Source organism: Macaca mulatta, chromosome 6 (assembly GCF_049350105.2).
Source record: "Macaca mulatta isolate MMU2019108-1 chromosome 6, T2T-MMU8v2.0, whole genome shotgun sequence".
NCBI classification, from domain to species: domain Eukaryota; kingdom Metazoa; phylum Chordata; class Mammalia; order Primates; family Cercopithecidae; genus Macaca; species Macaca mulatta.
Window position 1 is genome coordinate 135,770,445 of NC_133411.1, and position 24,685 is coordinate 135,795,129.

General features: G+C 40.2%; 1 protein-coding gene across 1 annotated transcript in view; it reads left to right on the top strand.

The window, feature by feature from the left end:
- LMNB1 (lamin B1) overlaps positions 1-20,984 on the top strand; it is a 58,556-nt gene extending 37,572 nt beyond the window's left edge. Inside the window, 6 exon segments of the mRNA NM_001260848.1 lie at positions 2,155-2,375; positions 4,115-4,340; positions 5,966-6,070; positions 9,436-9,555; positions 16,310-16,417; positions 20,207-20,984. Coding sequence (NP_001247777.1) covers positions 2,155-2,375; positions 4,115-4,340; positions 5,966-6,070; positions 9,436-9,555; positions 16,310-16,417; positions 20,207-20,248 — 822 coding nt within the window. The 3' untranslated portion in view covers positions 20,249-20,984.
- The last annotated feature ends 3,701 nt before the right edge of the window (positions 20,985-24,685 follow it).

Consider the following 24,685-nt stretch of genomic DNA (forward strand, 5'->3'; position numbering starts at 1 on the left):
GAGGTTCAGGGACTACCTTTGTAATATCCATCTTAAGAGGAGTGCCTGTCTAAATAGAATGTCAAGTTATATACTACTACTCTGGAATTTAATTAATTGATTGGTCCATTTTTTTTCTTTAAAAATATACTTTTGTGTGTGCATGTGAACCAGGGCACCCCTCTGCCCCCAAATAGGTTTAGAGTGACTCTTGATTATTTTTAAAATAACCTTGTTATTTTGGCATAATTTTAGATTTACAGAAAAGTTGGCAAAGTACTATAGGCAGTTATTGTTTTTCTCGCACCCATTTCCCCCTGTTGTTAGCATCTTATGTTACCGTAGCATATTTATCAAAACTAAGAAACTGACACTGGTATATTACTGTGAACTCGACTCCAGACTATTTGGATTTCACCAGTTTTTCTGTTATCCTCTTTCTGTTCCAGGTTCCACATGCCTCCTCGGGTCTGTGACAGTTTCTTGTGCTTTCCTTGTTTTTTATGAGCTTGAGTCTTGAATAGGATTGTCCAGGTATCCTGTAGACTGTTCCCCCAATTTGGATTTGTCTGGTGCTTTTCACGTGATTGGACTGGGGTTTTGGGTTTTAAGTGCCCGTTTTGTCACATTGTATCAGGGATTGCACATATGTGATAACCACATGACATCACTGGTGGTGTTTGGTTTAAGATAGTGTTTGTCAGGTTTCTCCACTGTCAACAGCGCTACTATTTTTCCATTTCCATACACTGTTCATGGGAAATAGGTCACTAAGTCCAGCCTACCCTCAAGGGTGAAGGGCAGGACTTAAGCGCCACATTCTGGAGGGAGCACTTTGTTGCTTTCTGGTACTATAACATGCTCTAGGCTTGTCTTGCATTTTCCCTGCTCCAGTCCTAGAATTATCCATTCTCCAAGGAGCCCTGTTTCTTGTTATTGGAGAATGGTATATAGAAATTAAGATCTGGGCACTGAGTGTGCTTACTGCTTCTTGGCCCTCTCACTGATAAAAGTGGGTAATATTTTATGTACGCTAACCCATGTGTATGCACATATTTATAACTTTTTCTGTCTAATCATTTGTATTAAGATAAACATGAATTCATACAGATGTCTCTGACTTGCATCTAGTACCACAGGATTCATTTTTGGCTTCCTTTCTGACGTACCTATATCTTTACTCTCTGAGAGTGAGAAACCTGGTTTTTATCATCCGTTTACTTAATTGTTCAGCCCCAGTATATGTTAAAGCAGTTTCAAAATTTTGAACCCGTACTACTGTGAAAAGTAAATTTACCAGCAAGAGTGTAGTTTTTATGTATTGGGTAGTTCCTTTTTATCTCTAACCTTCTAGATTTAGTTTTTGCGCATTAGATGCCCTTTCTCTCCTGCTCTGTTGCAGGTACTTGTGATTCTGAGGGCCTACGCTATCCATCAGTCCTTTTGAGTTGTCACTTTCTGAGGCTACTGAGATGAATTCTGTCATGCAGAAACACAGAAGAGTAATTACCAGCGAGCCACAAGATTTCTAAGATGAATTTTCTGGTGTAGGATGTGTGATTTTTAATTTTTTTATGCCAAATATACAACTTCTATATTCACAGTAATACTTTACAAATCACCCTATATTGTAAGTCCTTTGTGTGCTAACTGAACATGAGATAGCCCAGCAATCCTAACGGGACAGTAGGTAGTGCCTTCCACATAGCAACCGGAGTCCCTTTGCCCTGGTTTCTGAATATTCCTCAGCAGTCTGCTAAAACATACTTTTACCCACTCTTAGGTTTATTTTGTCAGTCAGTGTTTATATCTTTTTAAGTTCTTTATTTAATTTTTACTTTAGGAAGTAAAGGCTTTATAAGGGAGCCAGACTTGACTTTTACCAAAACCACAGCTTAAAATTTTTTGGGCTAAGTACAGAAAAATTATATGTGTATTTACAGAACTTACATTTATGTAATAGTCTTTTATTCTTTTATCAGCCAAAACTCTCCTGAGGTCTGTGTTTTGTATTTGAGGAATTTTGGGTTTTAATTTCTTAAAATCTCTTGAATTCTAGTGAGTTACAGATTCCATAGGGTCGTACTTGTTTTCCAGTCTAGGAAATGGTTTAAAATAGCTGCCTGGTGCTAATGTTGGAATGTTCCTAGAAAGTATGTTTCCTTGTATCTTAAGTCTAGAGCATGTTTGGAAAGGATTCAAGAATTAGAGGACATGCTTGCTAAAGAAAAAGACAACTCTCGTCGCATGCTGACAGACAAAGAGAGAGAGATGGCGGAAATAAGGGATCAAATGCAGCAACAGCTGAATGACTATGAGCAGCTTCTTGATGTAAAGTTAGCCCTGGACATGGAAATCAGTGCTTACAGGAAACTCTTAGAAGGCGAAGAAGAGAGGTAAGGAACTTAAGGGTCACCCTACCTTATGGTCCACTTTTTGCCCCTCACCCTTTTTATTTAAATAAAAATAAATAGCATTTTTAAAAGAACTTTATTTTCTTGGTCCTTTCTTTTAACACCTAAGTATAGAGGTGGTAATAGATCATACTTCTACTGCAACACAGAAAATGTTGCTCAAGTACTCTTAGTTTATTGTTATTACTTTAAATGCTGAACTGCGTCAGGATGGATTTCCTTTGAGATTTTAAGTGTTTTGGTGATTTATTGTATTATAAAATACCAAATTGGCTGAAAGAGACTTTACATTTTATTTATTTATTTATGTATTTATTTATTTATTTTTGAGACAGGGTCTTACCCTGTCGCCCAGGCTAGAGTGCAGTGGTGTGATCTCGCCTCACTGTAACCTCCACCTCCTGGATTCAAGTGATTTTCCTACCTCAGCCTCCTAAGTAACTGGAATTACAGACGTGTGTCACCACACCTGGCTAATTTTGTTTTTAGTAGAGACGAGGTTTCACCATGTTGGCCAGGCTGGTCTCAAACCCCTGACTTCGTGATCCACCCGCCTCAGCCTCCCAGAGTGCTAGGATTACAGGCATGAGCCACCTCGCCCGGCTGGCTTTATATATATTTTAAATCTGGTCAATGTATAAATCTTTTTGACGCCTGTTCTCAGAAAAGAGTTCCAAAAGGGCCAGGTGTGGTGGCTCCTGCCAGCACTTTGGAAGGCCAAGGCAGGTGGATCACCTGAGGTCAGGAGTTCAAGACCAGCCTGGTCAACATGGTGAAACTCCGTCTATTCTAAAAATACAAAAATTAGCTGGGCATGGTGGTGGGCTCCTGTAATTCCAGCTACTTGGGAGGCTGAGACAGAATTGCTTGAACCCGGGAGGTGGAGGTTGCAGTGAGCCAAGATTGTGCCATTGCACTCCAGCTTGGGTGACAAGAGTGAAAACTCTGTCTCAAAAAAAGAAAAAAAAAAGTTCCAAAAGGAAAGTGGCTGATTTAGGATAAAAAGCCAGATAATTTTAATATATATCCATTGTGATAATAAGAAAATACAGGTATGAAAAGAGAAAAACGTACACCAACTATAACTGGCTGTGGTGGGTGGCAGTAGATCAGATGACTTTCTACCCATTTACCAGACTTCTTGCATTATGGTTATATTACTATATTACTTCTGTCCCTAGAGAAAACATTCAGATTGTTATTTTTTTAAAAGGAAAATTGATGATGGGCACCTTATGAAGAAGCTTACATTAGTTAAGGTAAACTTTGGCTTTGGCTAACAGATTGTAAGTAATATTTTACTTTAGAAATGCATGGATGGGATATTATTATTATTATTATTATTATTATTATTATTATTTTGAGACAAGTTTTCACTCTGTCACCCAGGCTGGAGTGCAGTGGTGTGATCTCAGCTCATTGCAACCTCCGCCTCTGGGGTTCAAGCCATTCTCCTGCCTCAGCCTCCCGAGTAGCTAGTATTACAGGTGCCCGCCATCAAGCCTGACTAATTTTTGTATTTTTAGTAGAGATGGGGTTTCACCATGTTGGTCAGGCTGATTTTGAACTCCTGACCTCAAGCAATCCACCTGCCTTGGCCTCTCAAAGTGTTGTGGAATTACAGGCATGAACTTCTGTGCCCAGCCCTTGTTTTTTTTTTTTTTTAAGGCAAGAAGGGCATATGTGTTTTAAAAATGAATTGTTTTATTTTTCCCATATAGGTTGAAGCTGTCTCCAAGCCCTTCTTCCCGTGTGACAGTATCCCGAGCATCCTCAAGTCGCAGTGTACGTACAACTAGAGGAAAGCGGAAGAGGGTTGATGTGGAAGAATCAGAGGCGAGTAGTAGTGTTAGCATCTCTCATTCCGCCTCAGCCACTGGGAATGTTTGCATTGAAGAAATTGATGTTGATGGAAAATTTATCCGCTTGAAGAACACTTCTGAACAGGTAATAAAATAGACCCTTTTTTTTTTCTAGCAAGGCTTTGCAGATTGCTAGGTTCTCTTGCAATTGTGATAGCCCCTTAGTTTTTGTTTGGATTCATTTAAGTCTTCATGGAATAAGCGTTTATGTCTTTTTTACTTAAATTCATAAAATAAAATAAAAATTGAAATAGGAGGAAGAGGTGGGTACCCTAGTAGTTTAAAGATTTGCTTCATTAACCCTTCTTTAGAGGGTCAGGGCTTTTTTGAAAAGCATGTTCCTTTTATCACAGTGGTTCTGAGGATGAATTATTATTATTCTCTGCCCTAGCCAGATTTGTGAAGAAGTTGGAGCAACTGGATGAAAATGGTGGATATTCTTTCAGTTATTAACTTAATAAAAAGCTTACTGAAAGAAGGAGATAAGAGCCTGGACTCAGATATTAAGGGAGTATTTTTCCCTGCAAATAAATAAATGAACAAATGCTAATACTTAATATGAAAAATAGCGTGAAGCCTTATTCCGAAATGTTTAAAAGTAAACATGAAGTATTCATAGCAGAGATTTCTGAAATTTAGGGCTGGGGCTTTCGGGAGCTCAGTAGTGTAGGCCTTCCTTAGCTCCGCATCAAGGAACTGGAGGCCACGATGGATTATGAGATGATATTAGAGGAAGGCATGGTCTGGGAGCTTGCAGGCGGCAGTGGGATGGATGTCACTTCTTGAAACATATGTTCCTGAAAAAATTAATCTTTTCTCATCACAGTTACTAAAACTATCTTTCATGTGGATGAATACATAATTTGGATGAGTGAAGTAGCACTAACAAGCACTAACAGTTTTGATGCTAAAGAGAATAAGCTCTAAGGTCTCTTTGTAGCCTTTTGTTTGTTTGTTTTTTTGAGTCTCGCTCTGTTGCCCAGATCGGAGTGCAGTGGCATGATCTTGGCTTCTCCATCTCTCGGGTTCAAGTGATTCTCCTGCCTCAGCCTCCTCAGTAGCTGGGATTACGGGTGCATGCAAGCACGCCTGCTAATTTTTGTATTTTTACACAGGGTTTCACCATGTTGGCCAGGCTGGCCTCCAACTCCTGACCTCAGGTGATCCACCCGCTTCAGCCTCCTGAAGTGCTGGGATTACAGGCATGAACCACCACGCCCAGGCCCATTGACCCTTTTTTTGAGCCCCTTATGCTTTCATGTATGAGAGTTGAATGCGGGCAGAAGTGGGACAGATGCAGAAGGAAAATGACAGATTTTCTTCTGTTTCTAAGCTTATGTGTCTATTTTAAAAGCTTGAAGTAATCCAATGCTCGATGTTTAAAATTGTGATTATGACAGCTAGATAGTATTGTAAATTTGAAAGACCCACCTTATCTAGCAGTGAATTTGACAATTTGGTTCATACCCTTTTTTTCCAGTTCTGTCCTCTTTAAAGTTAAGTACCTTACTAATTAACTCGTTGTTGAAGTTACTGTTTGACAAAATGACAAAATCATGTTTTCTTTTTATAGTAGGAAAACCTGAAATGTGGGAAGATGACTGTAAAGCGGTCTTAGTTTAACTGCCTGTATAGATTAATTTATTTGATTATTCCACAACTTTCTGTATCTCTGAAGTAACACCCTCCCTCCCTCCTTTCTGTGTGTAGGATCAACCAATGGGAGGCTGGGAAATGATCAGAAAAATTGGAGACACATCAGTCAGTTACAAATATACCTCAAGATATGTGCTGAAGGCAGGCCAGACTGTTACAGTAAGTGAATCTAGTTATCATTTAATTTAACTTCATTGTGTTAACAAAGTAACTCAAAAAGTTTTTTGGCTAAAAGAGAAACATTTTAGAAATGGCCATTAAAGCACTTTTTATATTATTAGGTCATTACAAGTGCTATAAAATATTTTTAAAATTCTGTCTTACTGAGAGTAGTGAAGAATTGACCTTTGAATTATTTTTATCTTGTCTGTTCCAGGAGATATAAAAGCTATCTCTTGACTGATAGTTGTAGCCCAGTGTCATTCAGGAGACACTGCTTGGCATAAAGAACTGTTAAGAATCTAGCATTAACGTATGTCTATAACAGCAATCTCCAGCCTTGGGTGAGCTTCAAAATCATCTGGGTAGTATTTTGGTGTTCAGGCCCTACTTCACCCTTAGCTATCTTTGGGGTTGGGGTAGGAACGTAGGTTTTGAATAAAAGTCCTTAGATTATAGGCACCCTTGTAAATTATCACTAAGTGGCATTCTGAGTCTTGATTTCTAATTGGTGTGTTCTGAAATACTGCATCTTTAATAGTTACTGAAATGTTAATTAGCTTACTTTTTAGAGAAGTATGTTTCATCGAGTAAACAAAAGATTCTTTTGCTTTTACTTAGTAGATAGATTTAGCTAATGATAAAATATGTTAACTTTGATATAGATTTCAAAGAAGTCACTCTTTTCGTCCTAAAAGAATGTAGAGGTGACTGTCTCTTTTTATATATTCTTCTTTAAAAAATATTAAACGTGTTTTAAATGTGTTTAAAATTTTATGTTGATACATACCTTACTATTGACGATCAGAGGCTCAGACTTCTCTTTCAAAAGGTATGTTCGGAGAGCATGATGCCACTTTGTGAAAATATCAGATGCTAATTTGTTAATAATGGGTAAAAATAGGATCAACTGTCCTAACTACAATATCCTTTCATCTCTTTAGTAATCACTATAGTGAGAGAAAATTGCTCAGTCCTATTATATATCTTACAGAAGTTGTATACTGTGGTAAAAAGAATCTGACATTTTAGTTCAGAGGATTCAGAATTGAGTGTGCTCTCTATCTCAAAAGTAATAATATGGAAGCCTTATGCCAGTCATCTACTTTTTCTACTGGGTATACTACCTCAGGGACTAAATACATGGATTCTAGAGGTCTAGTGGAGAACTCAATTATCATATAAAATAATGTGATACTTTTTTTCTTCAGCAACTGGCATTAAATGTGATAAGCAGCTCTTTGGAACATGGTAGTGCTAAGTGGTCTTTCTGTAAAATTGCAGAGGCAAAAGCAAAGATCAGTTTAAAATTCTAGAATAGAAATATGAGAACCACATGTGTAATTTTAAATTTTCTTATAGCCACATTATAATAAAGACATGAATTTTAGAACTATATTTTATTAAACCCAATATATCCAAAATATTGCTTTAACATGTAATCAGTCTAAAAAGTCAGATATTTTTACGTTCTTTTTTTTTTTTTTTTTGAGACGGAGTCTTTGCTCTGTCACCCAGGCTGGGGTGCAGTGGCGCGAACTCGGCTCACTACAAGCTCCGCCTCCTGGGTTTACGCCATTCTCCAACCTCAGCCTCCCGAGTAGCTGGGACTACAGGCGCCCGCCACCTCGCCCGGCTAGTTTTTTTTTGTACTTTTAGTAGAGACGGGGTTTCACCGTGTTAGCCAGGATCGTCTCGATCTCCTGACCTTGTGATCCGCCCGTCTCGGCCTCCCAAAGTGCTGGGATTACAGGCGTGAGCCACCGCGCCCGGCCCACGTTCTTTTTTTTTTTAAATTTAGCTAAGTCTTCAAAATCTTCTGTGTGTTTTACCCGTACAACACATTCATTCCAGGCTAGCCACATTTTAAGTGCTAACAAGCCACATTTTGCTGCCGTATTAAATGACATGGCTATAGGACATATTAGTTTTAGGTTAAATTAGCAAGGATATTGACATTTTATGATGATGATTATTAACATAAACCAACTATTTGATTACATATAGGCTAGTGAGAAATAATGCTTACAAGTAGGAAAACACTAACATTCCACATCATCTAAATGTTGGACCAGATTCAGTTCTTTTTTTCAGTTTCATCCCAGTTAATATCTTGTGCCCCTGTCCATTTGTAATGCTGATGAAAGATCTGGATTCTTCAGGTGAACATCTTAAGAAGTAAGGGCTGTCTCCTAATCAGTAATTCGTAGATTTTTCTCCTGTTACCACCCCCACTCCCCACCCTTTCTTTTTTTTGATAGAGACAGGGTTTCACCATGTTGCCCAGGCTGGTTTTAAACTCCTTTGTTCTAGTCATCTGCCTGCCTCGGCCTCCCAAAGTGCTGGGATTACAGGCTGGAGCCACTACACCTGGCCCCCATTGAAATATACTTGTCTTTGCCATCTTCAGCTTTCCTTTTGCAGTCATAAAGTCTTTTATGTTATATAACAATGTATGAATTACAAACTTTTCTGTTTGTTTTTAAATGATCTTTCTAAAAGATCAGGGCTGGTAGTATCCCTGTAGCTGGAGGCATTGAGCTTCCTAGAGGTGTAGTGATTTGTCCATAATTCAAACCTAGGCTTTCTGACTGCCAGGTGTTCTTTACTGTATCCATTCTTTTTTGCCAGTAGATACATAAAAAGTATTTTCATGCTCACGAGAAGGAGAATATAATTTCTTTGGCCTATTTCAACAGCAATTATATTTTCCCTTGAACAGCGAGTGATTTATCCATTTCCAGCATTCTTTTTGGAGTGCAGTCTCAGATACTCTAGGGTATTGTGACACTGTCTCTGTTTGGAGATGTACCAGTTTCCATAAGATTATTCTAGATAGGCTGTCTGCTGCAGAAGGTCTCTTTATTTCTTGCTGTAGGCAGCCAGAGAACATTATTAGAGGGAGTCACAGAAGGCTGTCTAACGTGGAAGGATGGCCCATAAAACCCACAGAGTAATACAATGCTGAGGCTACCATTCACTGAGTTAGCCAGCCACTGAGTGTGGGTTATCACTTGCTCTTTTCAATAATTCCACCTGTTACAGGTGCCATTTCTGCCCTGTTTTATGGATGACTAAAGGAAGGTAACTTGCTCAGGGTCAGCTGGTGTGTAAAGGAACTAGGACGTGAGTGTAGGCAGTTTTACTTCAGGGCCTTATGTATCATCGTCTTCACTTATCAGATGGGGAAGCTGAGGCCTTGAGAAACTCTGTGAGTTCTGGCCACATAGCTATGTATAGCACTCTGTAGCGGGGGTATAGTTCTCAGACTTTTAGAATCAAGTGTTTGAGTCTCATTGCATTGCTGTCATTGGCATGTGGGAGAGCTGGGTTCTGGGTGTGCTGATATCCTTTGATTTTTACAGATTTGGGCTGCAAACGCTGGTGTCACAGCCAGCCCCCCGACTGACCTCATCTGGAAGAACCAGAACTCATGGGGCACTGGCGAAGATGTGAAGGTTATACTGAAAAATTCTCAGGGAGAGGTATGACCAGTTTATCAGGACCACCACAATGTTAATTTCACTTGAAAGTTCACTGTGCAAGTATAATCAAGATCAGATTGAAACGTGCAGTAACTGATTGCATAAACAGACCAAAGCTGCTAAGTAAATTGAACTGAAGCTGTCTTTAAATTTTAGGAATAAATAGGAGTGTATTATAGAGTACGGATTATTAGTAAAAGCTCCAGAACAGATTGTCTGTGTCCAGTTTCTGTTTTCACTGCACATTAGCTTTCTGACTTTGGGCAAGTTACTTCACCTCTCTTAGATTTCTCATTTAAAAGTGGATATTAATGACACAATATCAATGAGCTAATAATAAGAATGAGACAGTACTTGGGAAATGCTTGGAATAGTGTCTGGCATAGTACATTTATCTAGTAAATGCTTACATTATTAATCTTGTTACTAGCTCTCAGAATGTTCATGAAACTGTGAGTTTGAAGACTGTGGAATGTACATCTGCTTGGAGTGTGTGTTTTCAGTGTGTCAGTCTTAGAATCTTTGTCAAAGTACCTTACCTTCCCCACTGCCATGTAAAGATACTGCATATACCCCTACCAATAGTAGTCTAAAGCAGCTAAAGTGTGCTTTGAAGCTAGTAAAACTTGGCTTCCTCCTTGTCTTTCCCTAGCGAATCACCTTATCCAGGTGCTGTACAAAGCATCACTGAGCCTCTGTTTAGAATTTGTTGCGATTGCCATAAACAAGTTAATGGAACTTGTGTTGTGAGTTCAGGATGGTTTGTACTTCTCATTTTCCTTTTAGTTGTAATACTGCTTTTTCATCTTGCCTACCATGAGACCTGTAAGTTGCCTTGCAAGGGAGCCATTGGTCATAACCTTGTTCTGACATGCTTACTGGTTCTGACCTTTTCACCCAGTTTCCAGGCTGGTAGGCTCTGCTGTTTTGTACCTTACAACCTGACTGGGTATGCATTTCAGTCTGAGTGGTGCTGAAAGGAGATACGTAGTGGGAATGTTAGGCTGGCAAACCTGGTAGGGAAGCTAAGCATATTTACAAGTGCAGGGTTATTCATTTATTTGGAAAATCCTGAGTGTCTGCTATATGCCAGCCACTTTGTGTTAGGAATTAGCAGGAAAAAAGCCACACGTGGTTTCTGGCATCATGGAGCCCACATTCTAAAGAGAGTAAGGGAGCCAGGGAATAAGATAAAGTGACTTTCTGATAAATGTAACAAAGATAAACTGTGGTATCAGGCCCGGTACGGTGGCTCATGCCTGTATTCCCAGCACGTTGGGAGGCCGAAGGTGGGTGGATCACCTGAGGTCAGGAGTTAGACACCAACCTGGCCAACTTGGTGAAACCCCGTCTCTACTAAAAACACAAGAATTAGCCAGGCACGGTGGAGCGTGCCTATAGTCCAGGCTACTCAGGAGGCTGAGGCAGGAGAATTGCTTAAACCCAGGAGGCTCAGGTTGTGACGAGCTGAGATTGCGCCACTGCACTCCAGCCTGGGCGACAGAGCAAGACTGTCTCAAATAAATAAAGTAAATTACAGGACTTGCTGAATAAAGTTCCTCAGAAGAGGGTCCAGAATTGAGCCCTAGAAAATAGTGACATTAGGAATAAGAGCAAAGGAGGTAGTAGATGAAGCCAGTGAAGTCAGAGGAAAATGGTATGTGATGTCAGGAAAACCAAGGGAGGAAAGTGTCTGCAAAAGATGGAGTGGTCAGTGGGTCAAATCACAGCGTCCCCTTAGGGGTTTTTTGTCTGCTCCCATAGTGCACAGGCGGGCCTCTAACCTGCGTGGTGCTCATCACATTGTTCTCGCTCACTGGAGGAAGCACACTGAGGGCAAGGGCCTGTTCTGGTACATCCTGGCATCATGCCTGGCACATAACAGGAATTCAGGAAGCATTTACTGGATGCATTTAAAAAAAAAAATCAGACATGGACCATGACTTCCATTCCGAGAAATAAAGCAATAGCAGCGTTCATTATAGCAGTCTGAGGTGCCTGCATAAAAAGTTCTGTTCATGGCCATCTTCCCGTCTATGCCTTACTGTAAACATGTCTCTTGCGAAACATTGTTAAGAGTAGTAATTTGCTCAGATAAGACTGAAAAGCACTGTTATAAGGGGTACATGGCAGATTAAATGAACTTTCGTGACCCATGGAATCTAGTCATTATTTCTTTCTTCTTTTTTTTTTTTTCCTGTGTAAAAGTGTGTTCCAAGTTAGAGACAATGTTATAGGAGGGTATTTGGAATAGAGCAATAGGATTAAATGCCCCAAAAAATAGATACAGTGACATGAACCAAGTACCAGATATTATGACATGAGATGCATCTTCAGACAGTATTACTAGTATTACTGATGACATATTAGTAAAGCTAACTGAAGCTTAGCTCCACTTCATAACTCAAACATTGAATATTAGATTATTTGATTGGTTGCTTGGTCTATTCTTTTTTTTTTGAGAAGGAGTCTCACTCTGTTGCCCAGGCTGGAGTGCAGTGGCGCGATCTTGACTCACTGCAACCTCCACCTCCCAGGTTCAAGTGATTCTCCTGCCTCAGCCTCCTGAGTAGCTGGGACTACAGGCGCGCACCACCACGCCTGGCTAATTTTTGTATTTTTAGTAGAGACGGGGTTTCACCATCTTGGTCAGGACGGTCTCAATCTCTTGACTTTGTGATCCACCTGCCTTGGCCTCCCAAAGTGCTGGGATTACAGGCGTGAGCCACTGCGCCCGGCCAAGGTTGGTCCATTCTTTTAACAAACTTCTACTACCTTTGGCTTGCGAGGCTCTGTTTTAAGTGAGTTCTGTCAGAATTGAGGAGAGAAAGTATTATGAATATAGGTCTTATTTCATTAGACATTATTCATTTAATTCAGTAAGACCATATTTGTCAGTAGGGACCAGACCACATTAGCAACAATCTATAAACAATCCCCGCCATAAAGACTAGTTTGCAGTAAGATTGTTGGTAACTGGCTTAGTCAGTTTTGTTTTTTATGTATTTTTTCCTCTTGCTGGGGCATTGGAAATATCAGAAAACCCAGTTAAACTGGCTTAGAAATAATGGGAATTTTTGGGGCTCACATAATAAAAAATTTAAATAGTGGACCTGATCCAGTGGCTCACAGCGTGTCCCCAGGGATCTGTCTGTTGTCTCTCTTCTGGTTGCCTCCCTTGGGGACGCAGGATAGCTGCCAGCTGCTCCCAGAGGTACGTCTTTTCTATTTACTTTTTGTGGGAAGGTGCTGTTTCAAAAAAATGGTCTTTATGGTGGAGTTTACAGATTGTTGCTAATGTGGTCCGGTACTACTGACAGATAAACATGGTCTTACCCAATTAATCCATACCAAAAGTGACTGTCTAATGAAATAAGACCTGTATTCATACCACTTTCTCTCCTCGTTCCTGACAGAACTCTCAGAACAGCCTAGCAAGCAGAAGGCAGTAGAAGTTTGTTAAAAGAATGAGCAATCCAGCCCACCAAATAATCTAATATTGAGTGTTTGGATTGTGGAGGGAAGCTAAAACCCTGTGAGGCACCCATCCTGGGCTTCACTCACACTGGACTAGGGTGGGTCACGTGCCTGCCTGTAAACCAGTTTCTGGAGTTGGGAGGGTGGAATTAGAGCTGAAGCCTTCTTCCTCCCCTTTACAGCCACATCGCACTGGGCTGCTTGTAACACACGTGTGCTCCATGGGGGGGGTGCACCCAGATAAACCGAGGGGCTCTTACCCAGGAGGGAAGGGGCACTTACCCAGGAGGGAAGGGGCACTGGGTGGTTAAAAACAGCAGATGTCACCATGGCAAAAAAAGAAAAGATGTTTTTTATGAGAGAAATAAAAAGTTAAGCAGTCCTTCCAAACTTTCCAGAATATAGATATAATGGAAACTTTTGTATATGCAAATGATTACTTATATATGCAGGGATGTAATATATAAAATATAAAAATCATCTTTCATCCACATAAGATCGCCCTGATTTGTAGCATTTCCTGATTTCTGTGGTGTAAATACTCCTACCATGGCTGATGCCAGGCTTCCAGCATTATATGACTGAGCTCAGAGCTGTGCAGGGATGAGCAGCATCAGCAGGTGCAGCTGGCTCCGGGCACCACTGCACAGATCAGTGCACCTTCAGGTGCCCAAGGCTCTGAGCAGGGGCAGACCAATGCTACGTTTTATAGAGAGAGTAAAGCCTGTCATGTAAGACCATTTATGTGGACTTTTCAGGACACGTGGGGTAAACACATTTATTTAGTAACATCTTGACTAATAACAATTTCCTTGGTCTAAACCTCCCAACAGCTTTTTGGTTCTAAATTATTATTGTTTTTCTACCTAGATTTTTAGACATTAGCTCACGCATTTTTTATACAGACTTTCTGTATTAGATTAGTTGGTTTTTGCATGTTTTCAAATGAAAAGTGCTTAATAGCAGAGTTACACTTAAAGTAGTTATGTTAAGGTAATTCATAATAATGAAGATGGGCAAGTTGCTGTTTTTTGAGCTTCTCATTGAGGCTAATAGTCTAAGTTACATCATGAGCCTTAAGAGCCAGTGTTTGCATATGGGATGTATACCACGAGCTTCTAGAAGCTGGAATTTGGTAATTTTGTTATAGAAGATTTTATTTGACTCATTCCTCATTTTAAGATGAGTTGAGAAAAGCTGGGTACTCTCAAAGTTTTTTAAGAATTTATTTTCTGCTTTATATGCTGCTGTCTCCTAGTTGATATCTTGAATGGTGGTTGATCTAGGAAATCACATTTATTTTTTATTACTAATTTGGTTAAAACACTGATATTTTTGAAATGGCTATTTCTGTTTGTAAAGATAGACCAGTTTCACAGAACTGAACTTACTGGCTAATTGAGAGACTCAGAATGGTCCATCTTCCTTGGTCCTGCAAGAGTAATAAAAAATCCACAAAATACTACTCTGCCACCTTACTTTATTTACAAAACACATTCTTGGGCATATTTCAAATCGAAGTCTCATTTCTGTGACACTGGGTTTTGGTTTTCTTTCTCTGCCATTGTAAACTAGCTGGTCTGTGTTAGATAAGCTTTTACTGAAGTAATATTGTGTCTTCCCCTGTAGCATTCTCTTTCTTGAATGACCTTAGGACATGGGACAGAATAAAATTATATGCTCTGCAGCACTCTTGAGGACACACTCATTTACTTGCTGCCAGATCATCAGGTTAGCCTTGTACTTAAGCAAAAACACTGCTGCATTTGTGCCAAGTCAGCATTTTCCACAGGAACGTAATCTGTATTTGACCTTTTTAGTAGAAAATGGAAATAATTGCTTTCTGTCATACCTTTAGTGAATGATAGGAGACCTATTTCTGTACAGAAATACATTGGAACCTCACTAGTCCGTTACTGGTAAATAGTGTACAGTGTTCATCTGTCTTGATTTTGTTTCATTCAAGAGGTGTCAGTTGCTGAAAGGAATGAAAGGAGCTTGTCCTTTCTTCTCACTCATCAGGTGGTCCTGTTGCTGATGGTCCCTGAGATCACAGTTGGCTTCCAGCTTCTCCTAGTTGATATCTTGAATGGTGGTTGATCTAAGGAATCACATTTCTTTTTATTACTAATTTGGTTAAAACACTAATATTTGTGAAATGGCTATTTCTGTTTGTAAAGATAGACCAGTGTCACAGAATTGAAGTTATTGGCTAATTGAGAGACTCAGAATGGTCCATCTTCCTTGGTCAGCATTTATTTAGCACCTTCTCTTTGCCAGGATCTAAAATCTTTAAGCTGAATTAATGTTGAGTTGTATAAAGAATTTAGTATGTCAAATAATTTGTAGAATTCTTAGTAACAGAATAGTATAAAAAGCAGTGGAAACTTCTCAGCAGGTATTTCAAATTGGATGACACTTCCTCCCCTATAGGAAATATGGAAGGTATAAGAACTGCTACTAGTTATGCAGAAATTTCAGTTCATTAACCAGAAAGTTACTGAAATACTGCTCCCCCGACCCCACCCCTTTAAAAATAATAAACAGGGGCTGAGTGTGGAGGCTCATGCCTGTAATCCCAGCACTTTGGGAGGCTGAGGTGGGTGGATCACTTGAGGCCAGGAGTTCAAGACCAGCCTGGCCAACGTGGCAAAACCCCATCTCTACTAAAAATACATAAAAATTAGCTGCACGTGGTGGTGCATGCCTGTAATCTCAGCCACTGGGGTGGCTGAGGCATGAGAATCTCTTCAACCTGGGAAGTGAAGGTTTCAATGAGCCGAGGTCATGCCATTGCACTGCAGCCTGGGTGACAGAGTGACTCTGTCTCCAAAAAAAGGGATAAATAATAGTAATAATAATAAACAGAAATGCTGTCTCTTTTTGTTTTCTTTTTTGAGACAGTCTTGCTGCAACGCCCAGGCTGGAGTGCAGTGGCGCGATCTCAGCTCATTGCAATCTCTGCCTTCTGGATTCAAGCCATTCTTCTGCCGCAGCCTCCTGAGTAGCTGGGATTACAGGCACGTGCCATCATGCCCGGTTAATTTTTGTATTTTTACTAGAGACAGGGTTTCACCATGTTGGCCAGGCTGGTCTCAAACTCCTGACCTCGGGTGATCTGCCCGCCTCGGCCTCCCAAAGTGCTGGGATTACAGGTGTGAGCCACTGTGCCTGGCAAGAAATGCTGTCTCTTAAGCAAAGAAAAGGTCCCTCTCCCCCGCACTTGGTGATTCTAAGTGTGTTTTTTAACTTAAAAGTAAACTACTATTGTTTTTAGGAGGTTGCTCAAAGAAGTACAGTCTTTAAAACAACCATACCTGAAGAAGAGGAGGAGGAGGAAGAAGCAGCTGGAGTGGTTGTTGAGGAAGAACTTTTCCACCAGCAGGTATTACTTTATTTATTTAATCTATTTATTTTAAATTTTATTAACAGAATTGCATGAAGACCAAGAGTGTGGTTGGGTTTTTCCCCTATCAGTTGATGAACCAGAGCAGTTATCTACCAAGTGGGGTTTGTATTCCCCAAAGGGATATTCAAGGTGATACTTTAGGGTACTGGAAGAATATGTTGACACTTTTATTTTTATTTTTTCTCATACTACCAAATTTCAGTTTTGTCTTTTGTTTTCTCATGTGCATTATGTGTTATAGTAAAACATGTCTATGGATTGGATGTTTTGCCCCCAAACTTGTTTACTCTGTGGGGTTCTATGATTAAAAAGTTCAGATCACTAATTTAGAGCAAGCATCTGCATATAAACTTTAAAAAAACAAAGGAATATTCAACTTCAGTGTGAAACACAATTCTTGCTCTATTAAGTTCCTAATCATTGTCTAATTGCAAGATAGATTTTAGCTGATGGTTGGGCTTTTGAGAGCCCTTGAAATAAAGAAACTCCAAACTTGGTTTTAATTGTAATTAAATTGGAATTATTAATAACTAATGAGCCTTCAGTTTATATTCTCAAGCTGTTTGAGTCTGATCATTAATCAAAGTGTCTACCCTTATCCTGAGAAGACTTTGTCTCCATGGCTCCAGATTTTTAGTCTTAAGTCTGCTTTGCTTCATTAGCCTTAGTCCTGATCTAAATAAACACTGTCTCATGTATTTAATCCCCAGGGTTGAGAACCACTTGAGGTGGGTTGCATGAGGTAGCATGAATTTTTTACCTGGATGCCTTCTCGTACATTTAGGAGGAATATTTTAAAACATATACATTACACTTAGCTTACAAGAAACAAGCACAAGTTCCATTTTCTGTGCTTAAATAGGAAACATCGTAATTACTAGAAGTAATTATGTAAGAGATAACTCACAGCGCCAGACAAGTGGCTCAGCATGAGTTATAGCATGTCAGATGCTAGAGGAGGTACTCCAGGCCAGCAGAGTAGTTGAGAAGAACTCTGGGAGGTGATGCTTGTCCACTAATTGAAGGATAGGTAATTATTTGAGTATTGGAGAGAAGGCAGATGATGGTGTTGTGAGGATGTTGGAATTATCTGTTGCTTCATTAACAGACCACCCTAAAGCTTAGTGGCTTGAAACAGTTGATTTCTTACTTCCCATAATTCTGTGGTTTGACTGGGCTCAGCTGGGCAGTGTTTCTGTTCCACATGCTGCACACTGAACTCAATCAAGCAGGCTGCGTTCAGCTCAGAGGTTGACCTGGGCTGGAATATCTTTTAGGTCTCTTTCTGTGTGGATTTCTACGATTTAAGAGTTCAGCCAAAGCTTTACAGCATGGCAATTGTCTAACAGAGTAAGTGGAGAGTACCAGCTTTCTTTTTTTTTTTTTTTTTTTTTTGAGGCAGAGTCTTGCTTTGTTGCCAGGCTGGAGTGCAGTGGCACAATCTCAGCTCACTGCAACCTCCGCCTCCCAGGTTCTAGAGATACCCCTGCCTTAGTCTCCCAAGTTGCTGGAATTACAAGCATGTGCCACCACGCATGGCTAATTTTTTATATTTTAGTAGTGATGGGGTTTCACCATGTTGGCCACGACAGTCTCGATCTCAGAGAGTACTGCGTTTCTTAAAGGTTGGGCCCTTTGTCCCTTCTACAACATTCTCTTAGTCAAAGTTATGAGGCCAGTCCAGATTCAAAGTGGGGGTAAATAGTCTCCCCCTGTTGGTGGGAGGAATGGCAAAGAATTCATGGTGATCTTTAACTCATTACAGAGGATGTGTAAAGACTTAACGCGGCCGGGTGGTGGCTCAATGCCTGTAATCCCAGCACTTTGGGAGGCCGAGGCGGGCGGATCACGAGGTCAGGAGATCGAGACCATGGTGAAACCCCGTCTCTACTAAAAATACAAAAAGTTAACTGGGCACCATGGCGGGTGCCTGTAGTCCCAGCTACTCGGGAGGCTGAGGCAGGAGAATGGCATGAACCTGGGAGGTGAAGCTTGCAGTGAGCCGAGATCGCGCCACTGCACTCCAGCCTGGGCTACAGAGCGAGACTCCGTCTCAAAAAAAAAAGACTTAATGCACCAAGTATATCTGTTCATTCAGGTATTTTGTAGGGTTTATGTGAGAGAGAAATGAAGTTGAAAGATTGGGATTAAACTGGCATAGTGTGGAATGCTTAGGGATGTGGCTTCTGTACAATTTGGAACAAAGGAGAAATTAAGACTGCATTTAAAAATATCACTGGCCAAGCTGAATCAGAGGGACTAACTCAGAGGGGAGATTCCAGAGGCACTGAGGGAATATATAATGGAGATTTATTAAGGCTTAGTGACTAAACTTGAGCGTGAGAGAAGAAAAAAAATAAAGATGTCCGGCCAGGCGCGGTGGCTCAAGCCTGTAATCCCAGCACTTTGGGAGGCCGAGATGGGCGGATCACGAGGTCAGGAGATCGAGACCATCCTGGCTGACACGGTGAAACCCGTCTCTACTAAAAAATACAAAAAACTAGCCGGGCGATGTGGCGAGCGCCTGTAGTCCCAGCTACACGGGAGGCTGAGGCAGGAGAATGGTGTAAACCTGGGAGGCGGAGCTTGCAGTGAGCTGAGATCTGGCCACTGCACTCCAGCCCGGGCGACAGAGCAAGACTCCGTCTCAAAAAAAAATAAAAATAAAGATGTATGAGGTTTTTAGCTTGTGTGATCACAGAAAATAATGATACCGAGGTTCATAAGAGGGAAGATGGAAGGGCAGAACAGGTGTTTGAACTTCATATTTGAGAATGAATCCAATCGCGTTTTGAATTGATTAGAAGTATTTTGGTGACCTTCAAAAAACTAGTTTTAGTTCAATCAGTGGTGAGTCACAAGTCATACTGTGAGGTTGTATGAAATTAATGAGTGATAAAGAAATGGATAGAGGAGCCACGTTGACTTCACCTTGGAGGACAAATCCACTGCAGATGGCTTGGGGTGTGTAAGTTCAGGATCAAGCAAGCTGTAGTCTGCAAATGTGCTTGTTAAAGCTGATCCACTGATCTCCTGTTTCTTAAGTTATCAAAGGAAGTTATTGAACAATGGTTTTCAAATTGAGCTGCATATTAGAATTACTTTAAAATTATATATAGATAGCTACCCTTTCCCACTAAAATGAGAAATTCTCATTTGATTGATCAAGGGACCTAGATCAGAATTTTTTGTTAAACTCCTCAGGATCTGAATGTGTAGCCAGAGTTGACAATTACTGTTCTGGAATTTGTTGGAGGAGGGGTGCGTATTCTAGAAAAAAGTCCAAAAAGAAGGTTAGAGGCCAGATATGGTGGCTCCTGCCTGTAATCCCAGCACTTTGGGAGGCCAAGGGCAGGTGGATCACTTGAGGCCAGGAGTTCCAAACCAATTTGGCTAACACAGTGAAACCTCGCCTCTACTAAAATTATAAAAATTAGCTGGGTGTGGTGGCGATGCACACCTGTAGTCCCAGCTGCTCGGGAGGCTGAGGCAGGAGAATCGCTTGAACCCAGGAGGTGGAGGTTGCAGTGAGCCAAGATTGCACCACTGCACTCCAGCCTGGGCAACAGAGTGAGACTGTGTCTCAAACAAACAAACAAACAAAAAGAAAAAAAAGGTTAGAAAAGATGAGAGATGATAAAGGGCCCTTTTGAGGTTAGGTAATATGGTTTTGTAGCATCCCTGCAGTTAAAAGTTTTTGTCTTATTTTAGAATACTGTCATCTGTTTCTTTAGTATTAATTTTTCCTTCTGTTTTCCTCATCAGGGAACCCCAAGAACATCCAATAGAAGCTGTGCAATTATGTAAAATTCTCATCAACTGTCTTCCTCAAAATAAAGAAGTATGGTAATCCTTACCTGTATACAGTGCAGAGCCTTCTCAGAAGCACAGAATATTTTTATATTTCCTTTATGTGAATTTTTAAGCTGCAAATCTGATGGCCTTAATTTCCTTTTTGACACTGAAAGTTTTGTAAAAGAAATCATGTCCATACACTTTGTTGCAAGATGTGAATTATTGACACTGAACTTAATAACTGTGTACTGTTTGGAAGGGGTTCCTCACATTTTTTGACTTTTTTTGTACGTGTTTTTTCTTTTTTTTTAAGTTCTGATGAGGAGGGGAGGGTGAATAAACCACTGTGAGTCTCGGTATAATTTGAAGATTGCTCCATCTAGACCAGCAATCTGCTCTTCATTATTCTCTGCTATATATAACGGTGCTGTGAGGGAGGGGGAACGCATTTTTCAATATACTGAACTTTTGTACCGAATTTTTTTGTAATAAGCAATCAAGGTTACAATTTTTTTTTAAATAGAAATTTTGTAAGAAGGCAATATTAACCTAATCACCATGTAAGCACTCTGGATGATGGATTCCGCAAAACTTGGTTTTATGGTTACTTCTTCTCTTAGATTCTTAATTCATGAGGAGGGTCGGGGAGGGAGGTGGAGGGAGGGAAGGGTTTCTCTATTAAAATGCATCCATTGTGTTTTTTAAGATAGTGTAACTTGCTTAAATTTCTTATGTGACATTAACAAATAAAAAAAGCTCTTTTAATATTGATGTACTGTCCTTTTTAACCCTTTAAAAACAGATTTTGAGGGGAGAAAAGTATTGTTTCAGTTTTGCTTTTGATAAAAATATAATTTGACTTTTTGAACTGGATTTTTCTTTAAGTCTTTGCCAGTTGAGGAAGATAAGCTATTTTGGGCGTCTTTCTGTATTTGATTGTCAATAACAACAATAACGAAAGCAATAATCATAACTAATGTTTTTGAGTCAGATATCATGCTCAATGCTTTATTACATTTTTTAACTTATTAACAATAAGGCCTTGTAAAATTTCTTCAGGAAAACCAAATAGGGACAGTAGAAAACATTGAGGAAGACATTCCTTTTTTTTTTTTAAGACAGAGTCTCACTCTGTTGGCCAGGCTGTGGTGAAGTGGCATGGTCTTAGCTCACTGCAGCCTTGGCCTCTCCTGGGCTCTGCCTCCCAAGTAGCTGGGACTATAGGCACACACCACCACATCCGGCTAATGTTTTTGTATTCTTAGAGAGCATTTTGTCATGGTTTCCCGTGCTGGACATTCCTAGTAAAAGAAAAAATGGGGAGAATATTTTAGAATATAATTCTGTCTTTTAAAACAGGAAGGGCAGAGAAATTGATTAAAAGCCACCTTTTAGAGGAATAACATGAATGCTATGAAATACAAGTGTGCTGTGTGTGCAGTAGCTTTATTATGTATGGTGTCATTTTGTGTGGATTTGAGGAGGTTTTGTTTTGATTGCTTTCGTTAAGTGAATTCATCTTATAGGAAGTGCAGATACCTGAACCCTTCCTAGAATGGGCAGATTATATTTCAGAAGCTAACCCTAGTCAGTGTTTGTTTTTCTCTTAAAATATTCCTGCAGTAAGCTGCACAAAGACGACCAGCTTTCACTTGAAAATAACTCACAAAGCCCCAGAATTACTGTGTTGCACAGATTTACTGCATACTTTGGTGCCGTCGCAGACACAAGATAAATGCTGGGTTAGAAATTCTGTCTGGTAAAGCAGATAAAATGATAACTTCTCAATGCAGATTTATCTTCAGAGTGAGAATGAGAATACAGTACACAGCCAGACTCAGCTGTGAAACATTTTGCCACAAGATGGGGTTCTTGTCATCAAAATACATTCTAGGTGCTTTTATTGCTGGATAAATTAGGTTATAAAAGCCAACACTTTAATTAATTTGGGCATTAAGAAAAATTGGCAGTTGTAACATAGTAGAATAGTGTGTATGCTTCAGAAATTGAGAGTACAAATGCAGGGCTCAACATAGTTTAGTGTCCCTGGATGTGTGGCAGTAGTAGATTTCTGAGTCTGTTTAGACTGACAAACTTTGGACTAAATTGAGGTTTTCTGAAATTGAGCTGCACCTAAGCCCATTCCTGCAGAACATGAGCGAGCCAGAGGGCACGCTGCCATTCCGTATATTAAAATCAGCATCTCTGCATGAAATTGATGTTAGGCACACAGCATATATACACATTTTTGGATTATTTAACTATTTGATAACAGGCATGATTCACATTTTCCCCTTGTTTTGTCTTCAGTGTTTGTTTTCACCTCCGTTGAGGTATGGATTTATTTTATTTTATTTATTTGGTTTTTTCTTTTTTTTGAGAGAGTCTCGCTCTTGTTGCCCAGTCTGGAGTGCAATGGCGCAATCTTGGCTCACCGCAACCTCAGTCTCCCAGGTTCAAGCGATTCTCCTGCCTCAGCCTCCTGAGTAGCTGGGATTACAGGCGCCCGCTGCCATGCCTAGATCTGAATTTATTTTTATTCCCTTTGTTCAGGTCTCATCTCTGTGTTCTTCATTAAGAAAATTTTGGATGTTCTTATTTTGTTGAGTATTATTTCATCCCCACTGTCTATTCTTTTCTTCTGGGGTTTCTTTTATACCTATGTTGAACCTGTCCTGTTTCATATATTTTAGGTTTCTCCATGCTATATTCTCAGTTAACTCCTTTGTATTTATCTCACTGATTCTGTTCTCAGCCCTGTCTCATCTGTTTATTTCAGTCATTGAGCTTTTTAGACTTTATTTTTGTTTCCGAAGTTGTCTTTGATTCTTTCTCAAATTTATCTTTTTCATACTTTTTTATTATAGTTTTTATATTCTTTTATGAATCATTTTAACCATATTTATTTTATAGTCTCAATTCTATTTTCTTGAGTTTTGGGGAATGCTAATTTTTCTGTTAGCTGTGTCCGTTGACTCTCCTAATGATAGTTGGCTTCCTCATGGAGTTTTCAGGGTTGTGAACACATCTCCAGCAAGGGCTATTTTGTGAGTGATCTGTGTCCCAGGGTTTTGATGGTATTGCTGCAGAGGAATTTGGGGGTTTCCTGTGCCAGAGTCCCAGGACCATTTTTGGGTCACTTTCGCACCTCATGGTAATACAGATCTACGGTGACACTTACATGCATGGTTCTATTTTTCTCGTAGGTTCCTCATCCTGCCGAAAAGCGCCGCGCCCCTACCCCGCCGGTAGTTTGTCTTTGCTCTGGGCTGACAGGCGGTATTCTGGTAGTGTGAGGCTGCAGGGAGCAATGTAAGGTTCTGTGCTTTGTTCAACAATCTTACTTCTGGGTTTCTAGGTTCACTCCCTTGCAAGAACCCAAAGCCGTTTCCTATTCGCAACTACCAGCCCTTAAGGCTTATATTCCAGATTTTGAGTTCTTTGTGGCACCTGGACATTTCTTGTTCTTTCTTCAAAGCTTGGCTCTATTAAAACAAAAATTTCGTTCCATTTTCTCAATCTTGTCATGGGAGGAGGGGTTGTCCATGTCATTTTAATCTGCTATCATACATGAGTGTGTCTGTGTCTGTGTATATTAAGAGATAGGATTATTCTAAATCATGTTCCTCCTGAGTTTCAATCTTACCCGGCATCCTTTTCATCATATCCTAAATTACAAAGACATTTATTTGGATGCCCCTTCTTGCCAAAACACATGATAAAATGAGAGAAATTGAACAGACTCTTTAAATAATCCATACCTTCTGGATCATTGGCTTCTAAACAAAATGCAGATTGTTTCTTTTTAATTCCATCGCATGAAGTAACAACATGGAATCTTAGGAGGTGCCGCCAGAGGGGAATGTTTCTTAGGGTTCAAACTTGTGAGTCCCTGAAGCAAGGTTCTTGGATCTGCGGTGTGTATACAGGAAAACCCAGAATTCTGAAGTTGGGACTGACTGTCCTTCCCTGTCTACCAAATTAGGGGGAAAAAAATTCCATGGAAAAAAAGGTACTGAAGGAGGTAGTTTTTAGAATTGTGTGTTTCTTCTATTTGGCTGCCTCACTGGAGGGGACATTAAGAGCCAGATTGATGAAAATGAGGAATATACGTGGCAGAATACATGCAAAACTCACAGAAGTCATATTTCAAGTTCTCAGGGAGAGAGCTCCACATTAGCAGTATTGAATGGGAAGAGGAATTAACGGGGAGCGGTGCTGGAAGTGGATGCTGCTTTGCTGTCCTGGAGGGTCAGAGTGAGGACAGAGAACAATCTTAGAGGCAGATCGGTAGCCAGTTTGCCCTGGAGCCACACATCGGATCTATACTCTGGGTCCGATGTAGAATCTCCTCACTGCCTACCTCCTACCCCTCACTTCCACAATAATGCATTTTCTTTCACTTTTAACAGCACGTAAATCCTGTCCTCTCTCCTGACGTTTCTCCAG